The sequence below is a fragment of the Hemicordylus capensis genome, chromosome 1 (assembly GCF_027244095.1).
Source record: "Hemicordylus capensis ecotype Gifberg chromosome 1, rHemCap1.1.pri, whole genome shotgun sequence".
NCBI classification, from domain to species: domain Eukaryota; kingdom Metazoa; phylum Chordata; class Lepidosauria; order Squamata; family Cordylidae; genus Hemicordylus; species Hemicordylus capensis.
Window position 1 is genome coordinate 127,290,957 of NC_069657.1, and position 26,178 is coordinate 127,317,134.

A 26,178-nucleotide genomic window follows, 5' to 3' on the forward strand; every position below is an offset into this window, starting at 1 on the left:
CGAGGGTTCCGCAAACCCGGTTTTTTGGATCATGAGTAGCCACAGCTACTCACAAGGAGACCCCCAACCGGGAGGCTTAAAAGCAGCCTCCTGGCTCGGTGGTCTCTCCAGTATGCCCTGCACACTTGTGCAGGGCATATTGGAGCTTCCCAGGGCCGCGTGGCCCCTGATCCTCCCAGCCCCCGCCAGCTCCATCACGGAGCAGGTAGCCGTGTGGGCAGCGGATCCAGCCTCTCAGGGCTGCTGCCCTGCTCGTCTGCTGGGATCCCCGCAAACCCGGACAAAGTGGGTCTCTTTGATTGTGAGACCCGCCTCCTTAAATTACTGTTGTCCATACACAATACATGTTAAGTATCCCTTATCGAGACTGCTTGGGAGTGGGACCAGAACTGTTCCGGATTTTGGATTTTTCCGGATCTTGGAATATTTGCATAATGAGATTTCTTGGTCATGGGATCCAAGTCTAAACACGAAAGGTTACTGTACTTTATAAAAACAGAGCAGGCACCAACAAAGTGCAAAAACAGACGCCAACAGAGCAGGTGCCAAACTGAGCATGCACTCTTTGCTCTTTCTTGCAAGGCAGGGATGGAGGAGCCCCCTTTGCTGCCTCCTGCCAGGGGAAGGCCAGTTTAAGGGTTAACCTGAGGGAGTCCAGGTTCCTAGAGAGGTGACTGGGAAGAAACATTTGGCAGGGCCACCTTCCCCTCCGGCCCCTCCCCCAAGAAAGGAGCCTTTGTGTCTTTTTCTGCCCGCGGGATCTGCAGCCCTCCCTTGAAGAAGAGAACTCAGCAGTTGCCAATGTAGGTGGAGTGCGTGGGGACCCCAGAGCGGCAGGGGGAGGCAATGCAAGGGAGGAAAGCAGGGAGTGGGCTTGGGACGACGGAACCAGGGGAGAAATGTCCCAGGTGGGCAATGAGGGGGATGAGATGTATGCAGCCTTCTGAAATAAGTAGGTTTTGACTGCATGTTTAAAAGCAGCAAAATTGGGAATCTGCGAGCAAGTGAGCTGAGGCGTTTTTGTTTTTGTTATGGCCTGCTGTCCGGATTTTGGAGCATTCTGGATTTCGGATATTCAGATAAGGGATTTTGCTCATTCTTAATTCCTCCCTTGCTCTGGGTGGCAGCCTATGTTTCTGAATGGAGGCCAGCACAAAAAATAGGTTAGCTACATTAACTCTGTAGTCCTCAGTATACTTATCACTAAACAAGTCCCATTTAATTCAGTGGATCTTATTTCCAAGTAAATTTGTTTAGGATTGGGCTGTATGACACCAGCTAATCAGTGATGCCTCTCCCAGTACCTTGCAGCAAAAAGGAAATTGTCCTCATGACTGTAACAAGGGTGGGGAAGGTGGGTGGGAGGGAAGGCAGGTTTGAACCTATCTTCCCCCCAAACGAGCAAGGAGCTCCTCTTTGCGTATCCACATGCCACTGCTCCTGGCAGCATGGATCTCTGGAGGCCAAGAAAACGAGTCCCAGCCTCCAGAAATACCATAATGCACTGCATGATGAGCACAGTGCATTGGCAGATTCCCCCATGAGTTGGGAGCTTTAGGCGCCTGACTTTGTGTGCGATTGGGTTGTGTGCAGCCCAAGCACTCATACAATCCTGAACCCGGGGTTGAGGGTGCACTTGCACCCTCTAACCCGATTTAAGGGCCAGGGTTAAAAGTCAGGCTAGTGGGGACGGGAGTGCCAAGATTAACCACCCAGAGACGAAAGTTTGGGCAGTATAGAAGTTTGATAAACAAACAAACAAATAAGATTGGGAGTGATCTCAGCACTCCACATGAGCAGCCCAACCCAGGCTGGGCTGCCCTATCGTGGGCTGGGCTGCTTATGTGAATAGCCTCAGTGTGTTGTTTGATTTGCACAGAAGTGTATTTGAAAAATGAAAAAAGTTATCACAGAATTTGTATATTTTATTTCATTTTATATCTATCACGAGGATTGCGTTTGAAGTGTAGATTTCTAAATACTTACTGAAGAATTTCTTAAAGGACTGTAGTTGAAGCTATAAGCCTTTGAGGGTTAATTAGAAACCTTGGAAATGATGTAAAAATGTGGTTAAGTAAAAGGGGAAACATTCTTCAGTAGATAAAGGAAAAGCATGGGCAAGCATTGGAAATCATTTATCATAATATGAAAAGATGTTTTAAAAACTATTAAAAAATAAAACAAATATTATGGTTCTTTTCTAATCAAGGGAAAATTTTCTTGCCACAAAGTTCCTGTTTCGTTTAAGTCGCAGTGGAATAAATGCGCACTTGTGTCACTTACTACTGGTCATTCCCTGTTATGGTAATCTTGGTTTTTAATGTTTTAGTTTTGAAAAAGACAGCTTTTAAATGTCTCTCTTCTGTAATATGTTCTATATGTGATCAATATTTATGACTTCAGTAAGGAAAAGAAAGGTGCACATTTTCAAAGTGATACTCTTGTTAGCTGATAAGACCAGCCTGTATATTATTTTGGCTGTCTCTCATGAATAACAAAAATTGATGTGTAAACTGTTTCTCTTTCTCCTTCTCTTTAAAAATATTCTAAAGGAAATAGCTGTAGTTGGGTAGTGATCAATGGTTTACACACAGACATTTCTCAAATCCAAGAAAGAAGTCCAACATGCATATTGATATGTTACTTTGCTGTTAAAATATAACACCTATAGGAAGTTACCTTATTTTGAATAAGGCTATTTGTCAATCTAGGTTTCAACAGGCACCTCTCAATGTCCTACCTGGAGATGTTAGCAATTGAATTTGGACTTTCTGCATGCAAAGTATCAGTGTTCTTTACAACTGAGCTATGGCCGCTCTGCATAGGCTGATGTTTCTTAAGGAGATTAATGTAGAAGACTGATAGTACAAAATGGGAATATACTAAAAGAAACAACAATTATTTATCACAGGAAGAAAGAGGTGAGAGTTAGGAATCGTTTATTTTTGCACAGGATTGCTTGCTTGCTTTCAGTTCAATTGGGCCTCTGATTCACCCCCTGAATGTGTAAAATAAACCAGAGTGTGAAGAGAGAGTTACAAATACGACAAATATTTATATACCACTTTTCAACAAAGGTTCCCAAAGCGGTTTACATAGATATACATAAATAAATAAAATGGCTCCCCGTCCCCAAAGGACTCACAATCTAAAAAGCAAACATAAGACAGACACCAGCAACAGCCACTGGAGGAATGCTGTGCTGGGGATGGATAGAGCCAGTTGCTCTCCCACTGCTAAATAAAGAGAATCGCCACTTTCAAAAGGTGCCTCTTTGCTCAGTTAGCAGAAGTTCACGGTACTTGTATTTTTTCTTCAGAGGCATTATATCCTGTGCCTGCTGAAATTATTTAAGTGGCGGGGGTGGGGGGGGAGGCAACAATATATGCACAAATAAATCATTATTATATGCAGGGCTTTTGGCTCTCGTTTTGTGCGGGAAATGCTTAAGTATGTGTAGAGAATTTCTTTGCAGGCACATAACATTCATCTGTAAACTGCAGGAATGGAAAGGAATTGGTAGAAGTGGCCCATAGCTTAACGAAGCCCACTAAAGCCATATCGTGATAGACTGTGTGGCACACGAACACTACAGCACCAGCAAAGTCAGCCTGAAAACCATAGCAACTTCTGCCAGATAGTTAGGTAAGAGTTGTTCCTGGGAGCAACAGCGACCATTACCCCAATGGAGTATGCAATCATTATTTTGTTATTACATTCCTCCCTCCTTCAAAAAAATAAAATTAAAAAATTAGGGCTTTTGTCCATCTTCCGCCTTTGAAAATCTGCAACACCTAGGCAGTCCAACAGAAAACAGTTCACTTCTTATACATCCTTCAGTTCAAAGATAGAGACAAGGATGTGGGCTTAGTTACAGTACTAACAATCTCTCTAAAAACAATTAATAGTCTACTTTAGTTGACTGTGATCTTGGAAACAAGTTCTATCAAAGAGAGATTGCTAGTATTAAGAAATCCCTTTCCTGGAAACATGACCTCCCTTCATCCATCTTACTAGTGCATTTGTATTTTGGATGGAAACAAGATTATGGTGTATATTTTTTAGGGATAATAGTAGCTGCACAGATTACCCTCCCACCGCCTTTAAGAAAAGCACTGAAAGGCAGATAGAATTCAGTTATTTCTTGGTGTAAAAAGAAACCGCTAAAAAGGCTTTTAAGACTTTGTTGGCAGACCTAACATGGTTTAAGTAAGGATAAAGAAAAAGAAGTAAGACGTTCAGGTTTAATCTAACATGGGTGTGCACTAGCTATTATAAATTAAGCTCTCCAATGTACGTTGTGGGCCTCAGACAGTTGGCAACATTGTTAGCGTAGTAAGAGATTTCTTTGAAACACCCAGCCAGTGTTTCAAAAAGATGCATAATACTCTGAAAGCATTTTTTTTCTTTCAAAGCAGCCTTTCCAAATACACATTCAGGAAGAAACGTTCCTCAGATAGGAAAGTGTTCCTGTAATAGAAGTTATCTTACTGAAGAAGAATGTGATATTCTGAAACGTTGCCATTTCTGTTTTCTTAGCATCCCAGGGGTCGCATTTAAGTAGCAAGGGAGGCATCCCTTATTTAAAAAAGGATGACTCTTTGACCTCTGTTGGTAATATTGCAAACACTACAATAATCATAATGAAGTATAACAAATGGAAAATAACCACAGCAAATGCTCTTAAAATGCTCTGCAGTTTGGTAATTTAATCATTCATCTATCTGAATCTAGCTGTGAATAATGCCTCCCTAGCAAAAACTGAAAAGGTGCCTCTGCTGGACTACTTGGTTTGCTTTTTTAATATTGGATTGTTCTTCAAACTGTAGCCCAAAATGGATTTCTACCATGAGGAGGCTGCAAGAATGAAACTCACTGTGGAAAAAGGCTACTGTGTAAATGCATCCATGCTCAAACACTGTTCTACATCTGTACCTATTTCATAAGGTTAAAACTAGGGATGTGTGAATTGATTTGGATACAAATTGATTTGTACCCAAATTTAGCTGATTTGGGTGATTTGGAGACAGAACAAATCACCCCTGTGGTCCATTGGCTAGATTCAGGTCTAAATCAAATTGTGCCAGATTCAATTCAAACTGATTCGAGATTAGGATTCCTTCAATTAATTTCCCCAGATTCCCAGCTTTCATTAAATTTAAAAAAAAAGCAAAAAAAAAGAGCTAAGCTCTAGACCTTGTAGAAGTGGAATTATGGAGAAAAATGTGTGGTCACTGTTTTTCAAGTGTTCAATTTCTTGGGTGTATAATAACTTTCCTTCAATGAACCCCTATGAGGATTCATTACACACCTTCATTTCTTCTATTCATTTTGACTCTTTTTGAACAGTGCCAACTGTCAACTGCCATGTGCCAACTACACTCCCCTCCCACCTGCAAGGCAGTGGGGTTCCACTCAGTTTATGTTCTAGGATTTCCCCCCAGGTATTTAGACTCGTTGGTGACTAATAACCTTTCCTCATAATGAATCTCTACGAGGATTCATTATACAGCAAAGAGTCTAAACATCTCAAAAATTCCTAAAATATAAACTGAGTACCCAGTGGCTTGCGGGCTGGGGAGGTAGTTGGCACATGGGATGCCACTAATTCCCCACCTCTACCCTCAAAGCAGTGGGTCAAAATGAACAGAAGAAATGAAGGTGCATAATGAAGATAGCAACGAATCTAAACACTTCAAAAATTCCTAAAAAATAACTGAGTACCCCAGTGTGTGGGAGGTGTATGTGTGTACTTGACACATGGCAGTTGACAGTTGGCACTGTCCAATGTCAGTCAAAATTAACAGAAGATATGAAGGTGTATAATGAATCCTCAAGGATTCATTAGGGATTCATTATGAGGAAAAGCTACTAGACACCAAAGAATCTAAACACTTCAATATTCCTAAAAATTAAAATGAGTACCCCACTGCCTCGTAGGTGGTGGTGGTGGGGTCTAGTTGGCACATGGCAGTTGACAGATGGCACTGTCCAATGACAGTCAAAATGAACAGAAGAAATGAAGGTTTGCAATGGATCCTCATAGGGATTCATTATGAGGAAAAGTTATTATACACCAAAGAATCAAAACACTTGAAAAATAGTGACTGCACATTTTGCTCCATAACTCCACTTCTACAAGCTTAGCTTTTTTTTTTTTTTTTTTAAATAAAGCTGGGGATCTATGTTACGGTTCAGATAGGGCAACTTCAAATCCCCATTATTTCCTATGGCAGAAATTTACAAAACCAGTAAAAACAAAACAAAAATCAGTAAAAATCAACCAAGTGCCCCACTGCCTTGGGGTGCCCCACTGCCTTGGGGTGCCCCACTGCCTTGGGGTGGCAGGTGGCACCCATGGGGACCTACCCACCAACCAAATTTGGTGCCCCTAGGACCTTTATAAATGGTCAAAATAGATCAGAATCAGAATCAAATTGAGTCAAATCCAATCTGAATCTGGGGTGATTCAGGGGGACAGATTTGGACACAAAACAAAGCAGGGGTGATTTGATTTGGTCACAAATCAAATGGAAACAACCATTTCATGCACATCCCTAGTTAAAATTTCATACACCCTTGGAACATTCCTGTTTCTTTCATGGAAGAATGTGAAACGTTCTTATTCCTACAGGCCATAGGCAGATTTTGGGCTCATACATCCCTCTTATGCTTTTGTTGGAAGCTCAGGATCAACATCAATGGGTGCAAAAGCAACTCAGTTAAATGACGTTAAAATGCAGTTAGAGCAGCAGGTAACCATGGCTGTAATGCAGTGAACTGCTTTAGTTCCCCAACTAAACTAAAGACTGGCAAAGATGTCCATTGAGCTTTTTTCCTCTTTAAAAAATTCTCATTTTCTATTACTGCACTATACAGGCAAGGCAATACATTCTAACATAGTATGGTTAAAAAAAAAGTATTTGATGATGTAATTTTTTACTGATAGTTTCTTATCTGTATAATTTTCATTTCCCTTGTGCCAAAGGTTATCTGTGCTGAACAGCCCTTCTCCTCTCCTCAGGAGGCAAGCATGCATGAATACACGCACATACTGCTGAAGACACAAAGACTGCTATGGGGGTGCGGGTGGGATAAAACTCCTTGCACATCAGGATCTAAACATTCATTTTCTGGATTGTTGCCCATTTCTGTATCCAAATTGTTCTTGGATCAGACCCAAAGAGCCCAGCTGGCGTTGTGCTGGTGCATGGAAACTTTTCAGCTCCCACCTCTAGAAATGTCCCCACCAGCCCCTCAAAATCCCCCTCAAATGCTCATCTACGAGGAGGCTTGGGTCTCAGCCATTATGTTCTTGCAGTTGCAGATGTGTATGAAGAAAAACATCTCAATGTGATTAAGCATTACACCATGACAAAATGTAGACCATGACAAAATTCTAAGGTTTGCGTAGTTGCTTCGATCAGTTTTATTTACGTTCCATCCTGAGTACAGATCTCCTTAGCTGGGGCAGAATTGGGCATAAACTGTATGCACATCCAAATGTGCATTCTACTGAAAGCAATACAGTGCAAATAGACATCTGCACTTTGATACAAACTGGGAGATGTATCAGATTTACAGTATACCCACTCCTGATTTAAGGAGATTTGTGCTTGGAAGCCAGTTTTCCAAAATGGCAGCGCTGGCACATTGCTTTTTGCCAGCTGAAGTGAAAAGCAATAAGATACCTGCCCTCTCCACTTGCTTCACCTGTCCTGCCCCCTAATGCTGAGGCCAACCTGCCCCTGTCTCCTTTGACAGCACGGCCACTCTTCACCCTTACTGGGCTTGCTTCACATTCTGGGGCATGCCATAGCTGCTGCTTGGCGTTGAAGGTCAGCAGCAAAGTAGTGCTTGGCTTCATGGTGCTGGCTCTGGGAGCAGCAGCTGCAGCCTCTCTGCTCAACAGGGAAGCATCCAACTTGACCAGAAAGACTGTGGTGAATTGCCTTGAGGGACAGCTTCAGGCTAAGCTGGCTTCAGGGAAAGCTGCTGTTGCTGTTGGGAAGTACCTGGCTTGAGCAGAGGAGTAGCTGCGGTGGTGATATCAGCCTTTGGGGTTGAAAGGGGGAAATATCTCAGCATGGCTCCCCTCTGTTAGCCCCCAAATAATTGGGGGGATAGTCCTGAGCTCAGAGGATGGACGTTGCATGCCAGAGTTCAAGGAACGGTCACTCTGCACAATGACATTGTGGCCGAGAGGGTGTAAATTTGCTTTCCCTGACCTTTGCCCTGAAGCTATCCTTTGTGGAGGCTTGTGTTAAGCTAGGTGGGAGAACAGTCTGGCCCCAGAGAACATTCCCTCTCACAGTTTAAAGAAGTAAGTGTGTGTGTGTGTGTGTGTGTGTGTGAGAGAGAGAGAGAGAGAGAGAGAGAGAGAGAGACTGGGGTAAGATAATGTAATCTTGAGGTCATAAATTCTTTGAGGCCAATGTGTCCCCTTTTTTGGTCCTTTAAACAGCCAGGAGTCATTCTACCTTGGAGTTTATAGAGGAGATTGGGTTTGGAGAATGAGCACTTGATGGTGTTTGTGCTCCAACCCAAATTCTCTCTAGAGGTGTGCATTTGTTTTAGAACAAATGAAATAAACAACAACCCTGAACCAAACTGGGGCCATTACCTTCACTTCTTCTTTATTCTGAAACACATGCCTACAGTTATGAATGGAGGCATGAATGGAATGAACGGCACATGCCATTTGTTTTATTTGGAACTTAATTTGTTTTTATTAGGGAGGAGCTTACCTTCTAGTGGACTGTTTTCCTTAAAAAAAACTTTGTTACACTTAAACAGAAGGTGATGGCCAGTTGCCACATTTTTATTTTCCCCACAGTGCTCTGAACACAGCATAGTTCTAGGATGTTGTGGGGGGCAATGGCAGTCACCATTGTGGGGCAACATGTTGTTGTGGCAGCCACCATTTTCCTCTCCCACAATGCCCCACAACTATGCTACATCTAGAGCATTATGGGAAAAACAAACTGTGAACTCTGCTGACTCATGTTAAAGCTCTTTTTGAAAAAGTAAAGAGCTTGTTGTATTCCATCTAGTAGACTTTTGTGTGTTGATGTTTGGACATTTGTCCCAGTTGGGATCCTGTAGAGAGTGTGGGGGAACATAGGAAGCTGTCGTATACTGAGTCAGACCATTGGTCTATCTAGCTCAGTATTGTCTACACAGACTGGCAGCGGCTTCTCCAAGATTGCAGGCAGGGATCTCTCTCAGCCCTATCTTGGAGAAGCCAAAGAGGCTTCTTATTCTGTGATATTGTTTTAGTTGTTTTTACGCTGTTTTATATTCGTTGCTTTACATTATGTACACCGCCTAGAGATGCACATATCTGGTGGTATAAAAATATGATTAATAAATAATTCCCAGTACTGCTGGCTGATGTGTACTGACCTCTATTACCAATGTTGGAGACTGCATTTGGGCAGCACACTTGCACAGCTCTTATCCTTGGATGGTTGGGGTGGGGAGCTATTTAAAAAATAATAATTTAAAAAATCAAATTTGTTTTAATACCAGAGTCTGTTGCTAGGAAGCCAAATTTCAGGCTAGCACAGAGAGCACCCCTCTACCCAAATATTCCAATCACACTAGATCATGGACTTATGATCTTAGTACCCACTTTACCTTGTCAAAAGCACATGACTCTTGACTCAAAGCGGGTCAAAAGGTTATATGTGGATAGTTCATTCTAGATTTTTCCTGAGCAATCTTAACCTCTTAACTATAGGGACATATATTGAAATTCACATTATAGCCTGATTTTTACATAAACAATTGTCAACTGTGCGTAGCTGACTTGCACCTTTTTCCAGTAAGTTGTCTAATACTCAGATTTATTTTTTTAAAAGGGTAATGTGACAGCTGTTAGCAGGTCTCCAAAAACTATGGAGAAGGAAATTCAAATGCTCACAAGCTCTTTGGCTCACAGCTAACTTTGTAGCTTTTTATATTTTTTAAAGTTATAGCACCTAACACTCCCTCCAATTATTGTATACACAGTATTAAAACAAAGAATAGAGCCTGCTTGCCGGCACATGATCCAAAAATCTGAAGGGAATGGTTTTATCTCAGAGAAACCGTTTGCAGGCATCAGTTGCCAGGGCTTTCTTTGCAAAGCAAGAAACCACTGGTCTAGATTTGGGAAGGAAGGTTGTTTTTATATGTAGGGGTTTCATTGAGTATTGCTCTGATTCTCTTTATGTTAATGATTGGGAAGAAATGCCAAAACAAGTCAAATGCACTCTTTTGCCACTGATCGATGACCCCATCCCTGTGAGTATTAACAGCAGGCTGGGCTGATGCCTGTACAGAAAGTGATACTTGTAACCTCATCTGGCAATGCAGCAGTGAAGAAGAAAGAGAAGAAGAGAATAAGCAAAGAACGCACCGTGAAGAGAAAGCTTTCTGAGAGGGAAGGGACCAAACTTCCCAAAACTGGAAGAGGGGAGTCTGAAAATGAGAAAAGATAACTCATTGAGTCTTTCCAGACAGTGGCTGCTTATGTCAACATGACAGCTGCTTCTTATGGGTGGTTTTGCATTTTGTCCAGATGATGTTTCACCCAACTTACAATTTCATTGCATGGTGGGTCTTCAAATCCGCAAAATGTCAGTGTCTTTTATTAATTAACTAGTATGTGTAAGCCTGTTGTAATAACGGGCTCTAGTGGGGGGGGGGGTTTCCCGCTGCCGCCTCACCCACCTTGGGCGCACTCCTTGGGCCGCGACCTTTGGCCGAGGCGGCGGCTCTGCCGCCATCTCGGCCGCACTCTCCGCCTGCCGTTTCTCATGGCGGCGGCCGCCGCCATCGGGGCCAGTCACCCCGCTGCGGCCACCACCTCCTTGGCCCACACTCCTTTGGCCTCGGCCGCGGCTCCGCCGCCGCCTCGGCCGCACTCTCCGCCCGCCGCTTCTGCTCCTCCCGGTCTCCCGTGGCGGCGAGGACTCCACCTCTGGCCGAGGACTCCACCGGCGGCCGTGTCCAACATGGCCGCCTGTCTCTGGGCAGCCGTATCTTTTTCGCCCGATCTGGGCATGCGCTCCGCTCCGCGCATGCCCAGAACGGGCGAAAAAGACACGGGCAGCACGGCCGCACGTCCAAGGCTTTTATGGTAGAGGATGAGGTGGTTCTCACAACCAGCCCTACCTGGGTAGGGCAGTGCTAGCCCAGGTTGGGCTGATCGTGAGATCCGCTAGGATTGTTCCCGATCCCGGCTCTCCTCTGCCAGATAGCCAGGGCTATAAGTGAGGGTAGGGGGATGTGTCCCTCCTACCTCACCATCTGATTGTGTGGGAAAGCGGGCTGCAGGCAGCTCCTTTTGGGCTGCTGGCAGCCAGCTTGCACATGGGGGAAGGAGCAACCCAGCAGCTGGGAAGTATTCCAATGCACTGCACACAGTGCATTGTGGGATATTGGGCAGCCTGGCTGCCTTCCCCCCACATCCCACTCACTGCACCATCACCGCTGTGCTGGTCGTGGGGGCAAGTGGTGCAGCAGAGCCCAGGAGCAGCAAGGATCATGTGTGGGAAAGTAGGTAGGTAGGAACCTACCTACCTTCCCCCCCCAGCCATCCTCAACCCCAGCAGTTGTGTGAACAAGGTTAATATATCGATCATGGAGGAAGAAGAACCTGCACAAAGAGGAAAAGGTGTATAGGGACCACAGTACAACCTGTAGAAGAACAGTTACCTACACAGGTGGTGACACTGTACAGGTGGGAGGGTTGGCTCTACATATTCCCCCACTTCTGTATCTGAGTGCACTTTTTTTGCTTTGTGCAATCCTTTAAAAACTAAAAACAAAACTCTGAGGCCAGCTTGATCAATATTATGATGTTCTGGCCTCCTTTTATTATTTTTAATTTTTTAAATTGACTTTTTCATAATAGTGTTCTTCCCTGTGTGTTGGCTCTTCTTCCTAGCCTTCAGGGAAATAAGCCTTTTCTTTTCCATTCCTCAGTCACCTCTCTTTCTCTTCCTCCAGATGATTGTTGCTGCTCTTAATTCAATCTTGCAACCAGAAGACCCTCTAAACCATATCAAAGACTAAACATGTGAGCACTGTAAGATATTCCCCTCAGGGGATGGAGCCACTTTGAGAAGAGCATCTAGGTTCCAAGTTCCCTCCCTGGCTTTTCCAAGATAGGGCTGAGAGAGATTCCTGCCTGCAACCTTGGAGAAGCCACTGCCAGTCCAGATGGACCTATGGTCTGACTCAGTATGGCAGCTTCCTGTGTCCTATGTCCCTAAAGGGGCAACTGTATTATTGTTTTCATCTTGCAGTGATTGTATGGGGATTTAAATGGCAAAGTCAAGACAAAAAGTCAAAGTATACATATAGACAAACCCCAGGATAAATCTGCATGAAATTATGTGGTATAATGGTCTCAAAATGATATACCACCATGATGCTATTTTCATCCCATTCTGACAAGAAACAAACCAGTTCTAAGTATTTTAGTGACTTCTCATTATAGCCTATCAGTGAAGCACTGAGGAAAGAGGATAGAGTCAAGTGTAGTTATAGCAGCAGCCATAGTAGCAAAAACAGTCTCTGTGCCTTCAGACTCTGGCTCAAAAGCTAAGCGATCTACCTCCTTCTCCTCCTCTGCTCCATGACTATCTGCTTGATTTTCCCCCAGAATCAATATTTGTGCTATATCGTTCACTATATCGTGCATGTTTACTCAGAAGTAAAGTAACTCTTGAGTAAACTTCTGAGTAGCTTCTGAACTTTACGCCTATTAAGTTCAATGGTACTTACTCCCAGGAAAGTTCACCAGACTGCAGTCAAGCTATTTCAGACAACTGGCAGGAAGAAAGGGGAACAATTCTGCAGAATTTTAGGAAGTAATTTATTAAGCAGGATTTTCAGGAAGTGCTTTATTAAGAGAATAAAGAGACATTGAAAACTACACTGAAGCCAGAAGTGCACGACCACACAGTTTAAATTAAAAAACAACTACAATTCAGTGATGAGCACAGGGAAGGGACCCTGGTTTGCAATGTTCCCTAGTGCTCCACCTCTGGTACGCACAGAAAATGGTGGGATGAGCTAACACAAGAACTGCTAAACAAAGAGCCCTTTCTCACAAGCAGTAAGAAAGGGCTCAGGGCACATGGGGAGGAAGCCTTGAAAAGCTTATCTCCCTTGGAGACAATCCCTCCATCTGTGCTGGGTGCGGAGATCACGTGCCCAGACATGCAGCTGCCTCCTCTGGCAGCATGGAGGATTGGGGGCTGAGACGCATTGCCCCAGATGCATTGCCCAAGCCCCCGGAACCCCCATAATGCACCGTGTGAGTGTGTGGTGCATTATGGGGATTCCCCCGATCTGGTTGGGAGGCTGCTGCTGTGTCAGCGCCACACGAAGCCACGCAGCACCAACCCATAATCATTTAGCCCAGACTAAGGGCATGCCCGCACCCATAATCTTGGTTAACAGGTGGGGCTCTTTGGCAGGTTTGCTGCCGTGCCGCTGCCAGGAGCTGCATGACACTCAGTGGTTCTCACGCGCAGATAAAACCGTGTTTGGCTTCCTCAGCCCGCTTTTGCCTGCGCATGAGAACAGCTTCATAGACACCCAGCTATGATTCTGTATGCACTTCATTGAACAAGCTCATGAAACGTTGTGCATACTCCAAGCACTCCATCAGGAAATACCCCTTCAGGGAGAAGTAGCTATTTAATCCTAATACTCACCCCTCATGTATTGGCTACTTCATTTGTCACCCTGTGCTGAAACTCTACATGTAATTCCCATACATTAACGTGAAACACTTTTGGAAGCATATCAAGGCCACCTAAGCAAAAGCATATGCTAGTTCTCCCTTGTTCCCAGTCAACCAGATGGCCATCCCCTCAAATAAGCAGAGGAACCTTTTATTATGTAGACCTCTTATAATTGGTTGTGGTGACTCATAGGGAGTAATCAAGGACCAAATGTTTTATAGAGCCTTATCTTGGCAAGGACTTATTTTTAGCCAGTCTAGAGCTTGTCATATATTAATGACAAAGGTAAGCTAGCCCTAGTGATCCAAGGGATGGTACATCCACTAAAAACCATTCTTACAGTCAGGCAGAGGCAAAGAAATATTCTGCATCTTCCTGTAATAGCACTTCTCACTTTTCTAAATGTAGTATTTTGCATTAAGCCAACTTTTTAATGTGACCTCTGTGCCCGTCTTACTCCCTGCCTATGGTTTCTTTCTATGTCATTTTTGACATTAAAATATTTAGTAAATTTAAATATCTGTGTGCAAAATACCAGTCTTTTAAAGGTTAAAATACAGTGATATTATTATTTTCTATGTAAATCAGGCATGAATAGCTGAAATATAATAAGCCAGATCAGCAGAATTATTGAAATTTAATGGTGTCTATTATTCTATGTTGTGCGCATCTGTGCCCTATGACATGCTTACTATAGTAGGGTTTACAAAGCACTTTGTTAAAACAAAGAAAATCAGGGCGCTTTCCAGACTAGCTGTTCATCAAAATGCCTCCGTCCGGGCAAGTCGCATTCACATCGTAAACTGCAGGGGGAGCAGTCTTGCGGAAACTAACTACCCTCCAAACCAGCAACTTTTTTACGCCGGATATAAGACATCCTTGCTCTATATCACAGTGATTAAATTCGCAACAAGGCACTGGAAATGTGAACGGCACCCTGCTGTCTGCATAGGGACTGCAGTGTCATGATGCAGGAAGTGTGGAAGCACACTTCCGAGATGCGTCCTGACCCAGTTGCAGGGTCTAGTCTGGAAAGTGCCCTGGCCACAATACAACATAGATCTAAGCATGCATAAACCCATTTCAATAATCTTGAGCATGCTTATGTTTGTGTTGGATTGTGACCTTTGAGTACAATCTCTGCCGAAAAAAACATAGTTTCAGAAACTTGGAATACATGCTGCCAGTCTGTGAAGACAATACTGAGCTAGATAGACCAATGGTCTGACTCAGTATATGGCAGCTTCCTATGTTCCTATGCTGCAGTAGAGCAGTTCCCAATGCCGGTTTGCTAAAAATATGTTTTGATTTGATTTACTATTAGCAGGTACAGATGATGAAAGCAATTCTCCCTTTCTCTCATCTAATTTCTATATCTAAGAAATTTCCCAGGAACAGATAGTGTTATTAACTACTTTTTTCCTGTATTTTCTAATATTTTCTAAGGTGTTGCTAGGAAACTGCTTCAACACTCAATGCAGCTAGCTAGTAGAAGGGGAATTTTGACAGACCAATAATGACCACAGTTTGTACACAGATAAAAACATTTTGACAAAAATGCTTTACACAAAGTACATGTTATTCTTATTGTATTTCTGCTGATGTGTAAAAAAGCGAAGTGAATTATAAAAACAACTCTTCAGCTAACTTATCACATATAATTTAGTTTTTAAATAGTTTGAGTTATATGGACTGTGCCATTAGCTGTAAATTAAAGGGTTTTTAAAAAAAGTATTGTATAGTCACCTTAAGTGGCACAGCGGGGAAATGCTTGGCTAACAAGCAGAAGGTTGCCAGTTCGTATCCCCGCTGGTATGTTTCCCAGATTATGGGAAACACCTATATCAGGCAGCAGCGATATAGGAAGATGCTGAAAGGCATAATCTCATACTGCACGGGAGGAGGCAATGGTAAACCCCTCCTGTATTCTACCAAAGAAAACCACAGGGCTCTGTGGGTGCCAGGAGTCGAAATAGACTTGACGGCACACTTGACCTTTACCTAGGTCCGGGGTTGTGTGTTTGCTTGGGCTGCATGCAACTTGAACAGACACAAAGCTGGACACCAAGAATGCCTGGCTTGAGGGAAAATATGGCTGGGACAAGAAGATAGTCTGCAGGGAAGGACAGCTCGATATTGCCCCCCGCCCCGCCCTGTGTCTTTCCTGCCAGGTTGCAATGGTTGTAAGAAAGACCTTCATGACTGCTACAGATATGCTGATTCTTCTTTATCCCTCAGTGTCCTCCCTGCTCCCACCCGAAGCCACATAGATGCAAGAGTATTTGCAGAAGACATTAGTCTCCTGTGGTATGCCTCTAGTGTTATTGTTTTCATAAACATTCCTCAGGAGTGATGACAACTGCGGTAGTATACTGAAGTCTTGGGATTGTCCCCGTATTTCCCTTGTTTAGACTGAGGGAGATGGAGCCTCTCCCTGTTCCTTTTAACAGAAGAGTACTGCCTAGGGTCACAATCCACGAGCCCCTGTTGCAGTGCAAATCCATTTTAATAAGTCTTGTGCAGGGCTCCTGAACATGTCCTAGCAGAGGTTGCGCAGCAGCAGAGCGCTTCCTACGTGATCTGAAGTCAGCAGAAGCCAAGGGAATGTCTAGTGTCTCTTTTCTAAATTCTGTTCAGGTGCTTCAGCTCAGAGCACAGCCTTGGATGGGGCTCAGACCTTTGAAGAGAGCTGCCACTTATTTTTTCCAGTCAGCATCTTGGTTGAGACCCATCAGCTCAAAGCAAAAACTCATCTGGAAACTAAATTTCACCTTGTTCCAATGTAAAAATCAGAAATCATTTCAAGGCCTGAATGGAACCAAGCCCAGGTTTGCTTGAGACATTGGTGAACCATAATGAAACTTTCCACGGGTTTGGATGGAGTTTTTAGGGTTTATAACAGAGCTGGAAGCTAGTTAATCATGGCCTTGGTTTGATGCCAATCTTTTGCACAGATCATTGCATTACAAGATACTACGCATTTTTTCTTTTCAAGTGATGACAAAAACATCATTTCAAAGGGAACAGTTTAAATGCACTAACAACACTTATTCATGGGATACATACAATTATTTTAGAGTGCAACACTGCAAGTCAGTAAAATGGCAACAGGGCCAGCCCATTCTGACGATGGCTTCAGAAACAGACCAATCTTTAAAAAGCTTTTAAATAGCAGAGAAATGAGTGCTGTTTGTCTTGGCTACCTAGTACAAACTCTCCACCTGCATTTGATTCAACTCCGACTCTGACTCCTCCCTCCCTTTTGAGCCATGGAAGTCCAGGAAGTCAGGAAGGGAACAGAGAGAGAACACTTTGTACTAGCAGCCAGACCACTGTTTAACTTTTTCAGCCAAAAAACAAACATGAATATGGAAAGATTTTATGGCTAGATACATCAACAATCTCTGCTATTCTGAAACCCTTCCTTACAATTGCTCACTTGTTCCAGGCTTTCCACCTGTAGACAACTAAATCCATTAGCAATATACTTCTTGCTAAGTGAAAGATTTCACAAGTTATCTGACATTTCAGCCTCCCACAGGACATTTGTCTGCCAAGCACCGGGCAGAATTTCTCTGATATTGTCGCTTTACTTTCATTTCTGATTGATAACAACATACATGGGTATCATGTGGTGTTCTTAGCAAAGAAACCTGAGTTTAGTTCACTAAAAAAAACAATGGTATCAAATGTTCTGAGGCATTATAGGAGAAAGTTAGAAAATAAAGCCAAACAGGAAAGAGATACAACATTTTGTGCACATGTAAATCTATCTGTGAAGAGAAACAATAATGTTCTTAATAATACACCTTGAAGTGCTTCACGCGAGAGCAGTGTGAGGTGCTGAAAGGAGGTCTGCGGGGAGAGCGGATTTCCCCAACCCTCCCTGCAGACCGATTCTTTCCCTTTCCCTGGGTGGGCGGATCGCCCGCCCAGACAAGCAGAGGCTCTCCTGTGGGCCTCCCGCGGCTTGCCTGGCAGAAGCGCCACCACGTGCCCCCCCCCGGAGCATTACTGGGAGTGCCCCTCCCCCCGAGTGTGCCAGCTGCGGCTGCAAGCAGTCGCAGCTGACACATGATCAGTTAGCCTGGTTTTGGGGTGCACTTGTGCCCCAAACCCGGGTTAAGCAGCGGGTTACTTCAGAAGGCTCGCTGCCATGCAGATGCCAGTAGCCCTGCGGATCCCAGACGTTCATGAGCACAGCGGAAACTGGGCTGGGCCCTGTTTCCGCTGCTTGTGAGAATAGCTTCCTTATCTTTTGAAGATGAAAAAATAGTTTTGAGGGCAAGTTTTTAAAAGCAGTAACAATATTCGACTGCTTTTGGGAATGGGGGATGCTCCATTTCAACATGCAACATTGCAAGCAAGTTGCAACATTGCAAACATCACATGGTGCACATGTGGGCCAGCACAGACCAATGGTGGCTTCAAAAGTAAGCCAGTCTTTTAAATGCTGATAGCAGACAAACAAGTACAGAAATAGGTGATAATAAGTTAGGGGGAAACACTTTATTTTCATGTTGTATTGGCTTCTTTCTAAGGTTGCCATATTCTAGCTTTCTAAATCTGGGTGCCTAATTTGCACATTGTGTAAACTGGCTTGAAAATAATTTTTGAGCAGAATAGTGACTGCATGTTTTGCTCCATAACTCCACTTCTACAAGGACTAGAGCTTAGCTTTTTAAAAAAATAAACGCTGAAATCAGAGCAAATCTGGGCTAAGCAATCTGAGTGTGATACGTAAATCCGGGTGAAACCCGAAATTTCAGGGGTCATGGCAACTTTACTTCCTTCTAAGTACTGAGTGGCTGTCATTAGAATCACTACTTTGGTCAATATTTTCATGCATACAGCACTGAGGATAAAAATACTATTACATCTTGCTTGCTTCCATAACAAAAGAGATTTAGCATCACAAGTTCAAGGATAATTGTCATGTTTCATCCCTTTCTTGGAAATCTGTGTATCTGAAAACACAAGTACAAAAATATCTCACGTCTGCATATGGAATCCTAAGATATTGGAGTTGGTTAACTCCTCGTTACGTGAGGGCTTCGTACCAGCAGCCCTTAAAGAGGCAATAGTTCACCCTCACTTGAAGAAACCCTCCCTGGACCCTGAGGTTCTTGACAACTATAGGCCGATCTCCAACCTCCCTTTTGTAGTGAAGGTGATAGAGAGGGTCTTAGAGGAAACTGACTATCTTAATTCTTATCAGTCGGGTTTCAGGCCTCGGCATAGCACAGAGACAGCATTGCTCGCTCTGGTAGATTACCTTCTTCGGGACCTTGATGAGGGTCAAGATCCCTCTCCTGGTCCTTCTCTCAGCGGCTTTTGACACTATCGATCATGCTATCCTCCTTGACCGCCTGCGTGGGTTGGGTATCGGGGGCACTGTCTTACAGTGGTCCCGTTCTTACTTTAGCGGGTGTGTCCAGCGTGGTGTGTCCAGCGTGTCCAGTGTGGATTAGCGGGTGTGTTTAGCGGGTGTGTCCAGCGTGTCCAGTGTGGATTATGCATTGAGGACAGATGCTCTGACCCATGGCCACTCCTTTATGGAGTTCCCCAGGTTCAGTTCTTGCCCCTGTCCTCTAACATCTATATGGAGCTGCTGGGTCAGGTCATTTCCCAGTTTAGGGTGAGATTTCACCAATACGCTGATGATACTCAGCTGTATATTGCCATCCCAGACCATTCTGGAGATGCTGTTTCTGTGCTTACTCGATGCCTGGAAGCTGTTAAGGTCTGGATGAATCAAAATAAGCTCAGACTGAATCCCACCAAGACTGAACTAAACTTACTCAGCCCTCGTACCGGCCAACAGCTGGATGTGAACCTTGTTTTAGATGGGGTGGCACTGCCCCCGAAAGAGCTTGTACGTGACTTGGGGGTCCTTTTGGACTCACGCCTCCTGCTTGAACAGCAGGTGGAGGCTGCAGCCAGAAGTGCCTTTGCCCAGCTCCATCTGATTCATCAATTACGCCCTTACCTTGATCAGCAAGCATTAATGACAGTGACCCATGCCCTTATTACCTCCCGCCTAGATTATTGTAACGCCCTCTATCTAGGGTTACTTTTGAGGATGATCGGAAAGCTACAACGGGTCCAGAATGCAGTGGCTCATTATCTTATGGGTGCCAGAAAATATGACAGGGTAACACCTCTCCTGCAGTCATTGCACTGGTTCCCTATTCACTACCGAGTTCAATTTAAGGTCCTGGTTTTGACCTTCAAAGCCTTGCGGGGTTTGGCACCTGTTTACCTACAGACCCGCCTCTCCCATCCAGTTACATCCCATCCGGTCAGATGGCCCTTTTGTCGGTCACTGATTTCCGAGAGGTTCGTGGAGCTAGAACCCGTGAAAGGGCTTTCTTGGTTGCCGCCCTACTTCTCTGGAATTCCCTTCCCCTGCAGATTCGTTTAGCTCCTTCTCTGTCAATTTTAAAATCTTTATTGAAGACTTTTCTTTTTCACCAGGCTTTTACCCTATAGTTTATCTATCCCCCCCTCCCCCGCTGTTAGTTACTTTAGTTTTATTTAGAATGTAATTTTAATGCTGTCTTGTTTTGCATGTTTTTGTACACCGCCCAGAGTCTTTGGAGTGGGCGGTATATCAAATGTTTCAAATAAATAAATAAATAAATAAATAAATAAATAAGCAAGCAAGCAAGCAAGCAAGCGAAGGGCCAAGCTCACTGGCAGATTTCATCTCTTGCATGCAGAAGGTGCCAGACATCGTTGGTGACCTGTTGATTTACAAACAGCAAAGGTTTGTAAATCAGCTTCTTCAATTCAGAAGTCCCTGAGTCAATGTGAGCCATTCAGCTCCTCTCCCAATTTCAGCTCAGCTTGTAATGGGTTCATTCCAGTCTCCTCATGTGTCAGTTTCTCTTCTCTTTCCTTTCTCACACTAACCCAAATTTAGCAAGTTGTGAGGGAGGGGAAAGGGGAAATGGTAGCCAAGTGGACTAGCTAAAACCCAGCATTCTTCTCAAGCTCCTGACTCTTTGCACTGAAGATTTCTGAACATGCACAGTGAGTCCATGCTCAAAGCTTCTGACAGGAACTCTGGGCACTGGAATTGCCGAGGAGGAGTAGGAGTAGGAGGAGGAGGAACAACAACAACAACAACAAATACAGTTGACAAAGTTCCTGTTGGCACTATACTTTTGAGCCTGATCAGAAGTTTTTATTACAAAGAGAATAAGGAGGAGTGAACTGGGAGGAAAGAAGGCTGGTGACAGTGGGGAAATTATTTCAGACTGAGAATTTCTCAAGCTTTCCCTGAGAATTATCCAAACATTCTGGAAAGGAACCAGCCCACTTCAAATGAAGAGAAAGAATGAATAACTTGTGCACAAGAAACTTGCCTTCTGTGCAAAATTAGCTATGCATAGCTACCCAGACCCCGAATGCAGCAGATGTATGTATGAACTCTTGCATGGGGTGATAGTCTTGCCAAAGAGTACTCAGCAGGGCAATGGGGGCTCTTGCTGAGGAAAATTGGTATTTCACCAGCACCTGCACTTTGAATATTGGGAAAATATAATTTCTCCAAAAGAGCAGTACTTCTTTGGAACATGATGTTTGGACTTCCTATAAGAACTGGAGACACTACACACAAAATTGTCTGGAAAAACGATCCCACATCTGGAGAATAAGAATGTTCATTTTTAGCCCAGTCATGTGGATTTTCATCGTGCAATGGGTGAGATAACAATGGGTGCGTGGAGACCTATACATATTGCATAAATATGCAATACATACTGCAGTGCACCACAGTGCTGCTCAGTCTTTAGATGTTCTCATTGTTTTGCTCACAAGTCTACGAAAGGGAGGGTGACTCTTTAAAAAAAAAAGTTTTTATCCTTGTTTCAGAAACATTCAAAAGGCGGAAAAGAATGCTAATAAATTGCAAGTCCTCTGAGTACAGAACCTTACAGAGCAATGGGAACTAGGTCTAGACGTGCTGCATCTGGCACCAGGCCCTGAACAAAGCTACAAGGAACCTGGCAGGACAGCAGCAATCTCTCTTTCAAGCCTTAACAAACCTCAAATATTTAAAAAATCCACTTAAAGGATACTTTTCAGAATGGAACATCACATGCTTCACAGCCATGGTTCTCAAGGAGGATGGTATAGACTGACACTAAAGCAGGCATAAACCTGATCCTTAGCTCTCTCCTGCCAGTGGTAGTGAGTAGCTTGATCAGGCCTGGAGGCAGAAGAGGAAATCAATGGAAAGAGAACTTGCTATATGCTCTGAAAGTTGCCTCAGATTTTCAAGTAAGCATCAAATACTTTAGGATCAAAGAAGGAAATGTGGGAGTGCCAGCCCGCTTTGCCAAGGAGTTGGGTAGAGAGCTCACCACTGGAAACAATAGACTGCTTAAAACTTGTAAGGGAACTTTCAAAGCAGAATTCAAGGAGCGTTTTTGTTTTTCGTACAATTCCTTAGGGATATGCAAAACATTTTGAGCTCGAAATGAGCTGTTTCGAATGCTCAGAGCTCAAAATGAAACACCCTTAAAATAAAGGGCCTGTTTTGAGCTCAAAACAAAATGACCCCATTTCAAGTCAAAACATTTTGAGTATTTCAAGTGCCATTTTGGAGGGCTGTTTTTCTGGGGACAGCTGATCTACTGAATGGAGTCAGCAGATAAATCAGGCCTCCACTCCAGACAGACTTAGTGCATTGGCCTACCTCAGAGGCCTGGTCTACCCGCACCTTCCTTATGAAGCAAGGCTACAACACCTGGGGCTATTTAGTTTAGAAAAAAGATGACTGTGGGGAGACATGATAGAGGTCTATAAAATCATGCATGGTGTGGAGAAAGTGGATAGAGAGAAATTCTTCTCCCTCTCACATAATACTAGAACCAGGGGTCATCCCATGAAATTGATTGCCAGGAAATCTAGGACCAACAAACGGAAGCACTTTTTCACACAACACATAATCCACTTGTGGAATTCTCTGCCACGAGATGTGGTGACAGCCAACAACCTGGATGGCTTTAAGAGGGGTTTGGATAACTTCATGGAGGAGAGGTCTATCAACGGCTACTAGTCGGAGGGCTATAGGCCACCACCAGCCTCAAAGGCAGGATGCTTCTGAGTATCAGTTGCAGGGGAGTAACAGCAGAAGAGAGGGCGTGCCCTCAACTCCTGCCTATAGGCTTCCAGCTGCATCTGGTGGGCCACTGTGTGAAACAAGATGTTGGACTAGATGGGCCTTTGGCCTGATCCAGCAGGGCTGTTCTTATGTTCTAAAGTGGATTTACGAGTGGGTGAGCTATGCTACATTTTTTATTTCTGAAACAGAAATGGGGGGGGGCCAGATTGGGGGGCAAACTTTAAACTTTGGTTACTAGTTGCTTTTGTTAATAATAATAATAAATAATAATAACAAATTATTTCTAATTTTAATTTTTAATAAATAAATAAATATTTATTTATTTAACATATTTTTATATCGCCTTCCACTACCAAAGTCTCTAGGTGGTTTACAGCAACAAAATGAACCAAGAAATTTAAAACAGTTAAAACATTAAAAGTTCAAATTAAAATAACACTCATAAAACTACCAAATAGCTAAAAAGCTTGGTTGAAAACATGTGTCTTTGTTTCCTATAAGTCAACAGGGATGGATATAAAAATATAAAATATAAAAATAAAACAAAGTAGCGCAGAGGAGGGGAAGGAATTTACAATGGGGGCTGCGTCGTTCCCCCTCCCCCCATGTGTTAAGATTTTTTAAAAGCATGTCTTTTAAAAAAAATGAACCAGTTCAGCTAATATTCAACTAATAAGTCAACTTTCAGAAGTATATATAGATTTCTGCCTGGGAAGGGGAAAAAAAAGAAAAATTCCCTTTCATTCCAGATTTGGCATGCAGGTCCCCCCAGAGATAGTGTATTCCTTCTATAGCACCATAGCAAGAACTATTACTTAATTGATAAATATTATAAGTAATTTATTAGCAGAACTCCTACCTCAGCCTTTTGGGGTTCTTTGAGAGGTTTTTAAAAGGTCAAGCAAGATTCAGAAAGATTCAGTTGCAGGCTTGCAGCAATGTATGAAATGCTCTGTCTCATGCCACCACGAGGTCCTTCCTAGGGATGTGCACAAACCGTCTGTTCTGTGTGTGTGTGTGTGGGGGGGTTACCTTTAAGGGACTGGGACGGTGCTCTTACTCCCTCCCCCCTGCATTTTCCCTGCCAGTGCTGTGCCCAAAATCACTGCACAGGGCAGCAGTTCCACCTTCTTGCTGCCCCGGTCAGCATCAGACCAAAAGTGGCCGGTGTGCATGCGCTTCTCATGTGACAGCGGCGGCAGTGAACGGGACTCGGAAGGAGCCGATTCTCTGCACTAGAGCTTAAACAGTGGAGGCATGGGCTCTTGCCAGGGTAAGATTGATCTTGCTCTGGCAAGAGCCCATGTGGTGGTGGCTGCAGCAGCGAACAGGATGGGGAAGGATTTGAGCCAATTCCCCTCACAAGAGCCCAAGTGGTGGGGAGAGGCGGAGGGGGTGGGTGGGGAGCCACCTGATGAGCAATACCAGGCAACAAGGGGGAGCAGCAGCCTTAGAGGAAGCGGCACTTTCTGGGAAGAGGGGAGCAGCAGCCAGTGACGGCAAGAGGGCGAGTGAGTGCGCGGCCCCTAGAGATCGCTGTGCGGGAGGCTTGGAGTGTGTGTGTGTGCACACGCAGCCATGCAGCTTAGAGCGAACGGTGGACATAAGCCACATTGTTTTGCAATGGATACTAGAACTCATCTACTACCACAGTGCATGCCAACATGCCTTTTATTTGACAATCACAACATTTGACATATTATACTTGGGATAACACCAAAGTTCTGATTCTGCAAACAGGAATGTCTGTGCTTTAAGTGTATTCTTGTGTACAGGTTAGCTAATGTCAAAATCAACAGGATTTGTCATAGGAATACAATTAAGCTTGCACAACGTTTTTTGCCATGTGGCCCATGCTGGAAGTGGCTTTCATTATTCACTGAATGCTGTGGGAATACAGTCTTATACCAAGCATCTATCAACTCCAATAAACCTTCCCTCTTTTTTTGCTGCTGAAACAATAGTGACTCATGTATCCCAGAGGTATCTGTAATAACTAAGGACTGGGGCCCTATGGAAATGGGAATGTTTTAATCACTTGCTGAGTAGAATAAACAGAAAGTTTCAGAATCAAGACAAATTTAACCAGATTGCCTTCAAAGAACTAAGGACAAACAAGAAAAAGCAAGGAGGCACCTCCAGGTTTCTCAGTTTGATTCACTGTAAAAATGAATGTGTACCATGTGAGGAACTCCTAGTGAGCTTCAGGAGTCTTGATGCTACTAAACTGCCAGCAGCAGGTGCTCATATGATGAAAAAGCACAAGACACTTAGGAGAATAATGCTTCGATCAGAGTATGGGAGGAAAGGTAAAGGTCCTTAGAAAGGGGGGAAAGGCTGCTTTAGTGGGTTTCCTTACTGAAATATCTGGGAGAGTGACAGGGTCCTGTTGGCATGGAAAGCCAGCTGTCCTCTGAAGATGAGGGAAGGGCGGGACCCCTCCATCCACAGTGCCGCCACCATGCCCGAAGAAGAAAGCGGGGAGAAGGGCTCAGGCAGGGACAGGCTGATGAGAGGCATGCATGGAGACCGCAGCAAATGCCCAGCCGCCATTGTGATGGGCCCCGAGTTTGTGGAGTGGGATGGAGGGGTATAGCTCCTGAAACTGGAAGTGGGGAATCAGTAAGTGCCTGAAGGGGCAAGACTTACAGAGGTGGGGTTTGCATGCTGGACCTGTTCGGGCCTATTTAGGGAAGGGCCTGTCCAGTGATGAGAGGAGCTCTTTCCCCAGTGCTAGGCAGGTTGGGGGTCCTCTAGAGAGAGGCTCAATTGTGGGGAACATTTCTTGGAGGAGGACTCAGGGTGCTGTAACTCTCTTTCAAAGAGACTGAGGTCAAACAGAATGCACCAGGTCAGGCTGCTCTTTGGACATTCATGTGGAGGGGACCCAGAGACACTGACAGTGAGAAGCACAAATGCACACACACAGGGAATGTATCTGAAAATGCTGCTTGGTTTGGTTTCTGTGAGAGGGGTTTAAAGTGGTGAGGTTGAATGAAGCGGAAATGAAATTAACGATGAAAATCTTTATCATAATTTTAATTATGGAGAAATGTGCAGTTCTTCAAAAGAGGTCATTTCAAGCTAAATTCCATTTGCCTTTCAACCTGCTAATTGTTTTTCAAATAGCTCTATGTGATGCCAGTGTTGGAAGTGAAGGACTTTGCGCTGACTCTTGTCTCAATGACAGTGGAGGACAGACTAGTGAGTCAGAGGGCTAGAGGGTCAAGACACTGGTCATCTCTTCTCTACTGCTCTGACACTATCCCTTTGGAATGTAGATTGCTACTCTCAGGGACA

At 44.0% G+C, this 26,178-nt stretch overlaps 1 protein-coding gene across 7 annotated transcripts in view; it reads right to left on the reverse strand.

Annotated features, from left to right (window-relative positions):
- KCNQ1 (potassium voltage-gated channel subfamily Q member 1) overlaps nt 1-26,178 on the reverse strand; it is a 498,864-nt gene that overhangs the window by 47,538 nt on the left and 425,148 nt on the right. Inside the window, exon 18 of one of the 7 annotated variants that reach the window (XM_053280907.1) lies at nt 21,866-21,960. The exons of the other annotated variants lie outside the window; for them this stretch is intronic. Within the exon in view, the coding sequence (XP_053136882.1) occupies nt 21,955-21,960 (6 nt within the window). The 3' untranslated portion in view covers nt 21,866-21,954. Of the gene's footprint in view, nt 1-21,865; nt 21,961-26,178 lie in introns of those variants that run through there. 7 annotated transcript variants of the gene reach the window in all.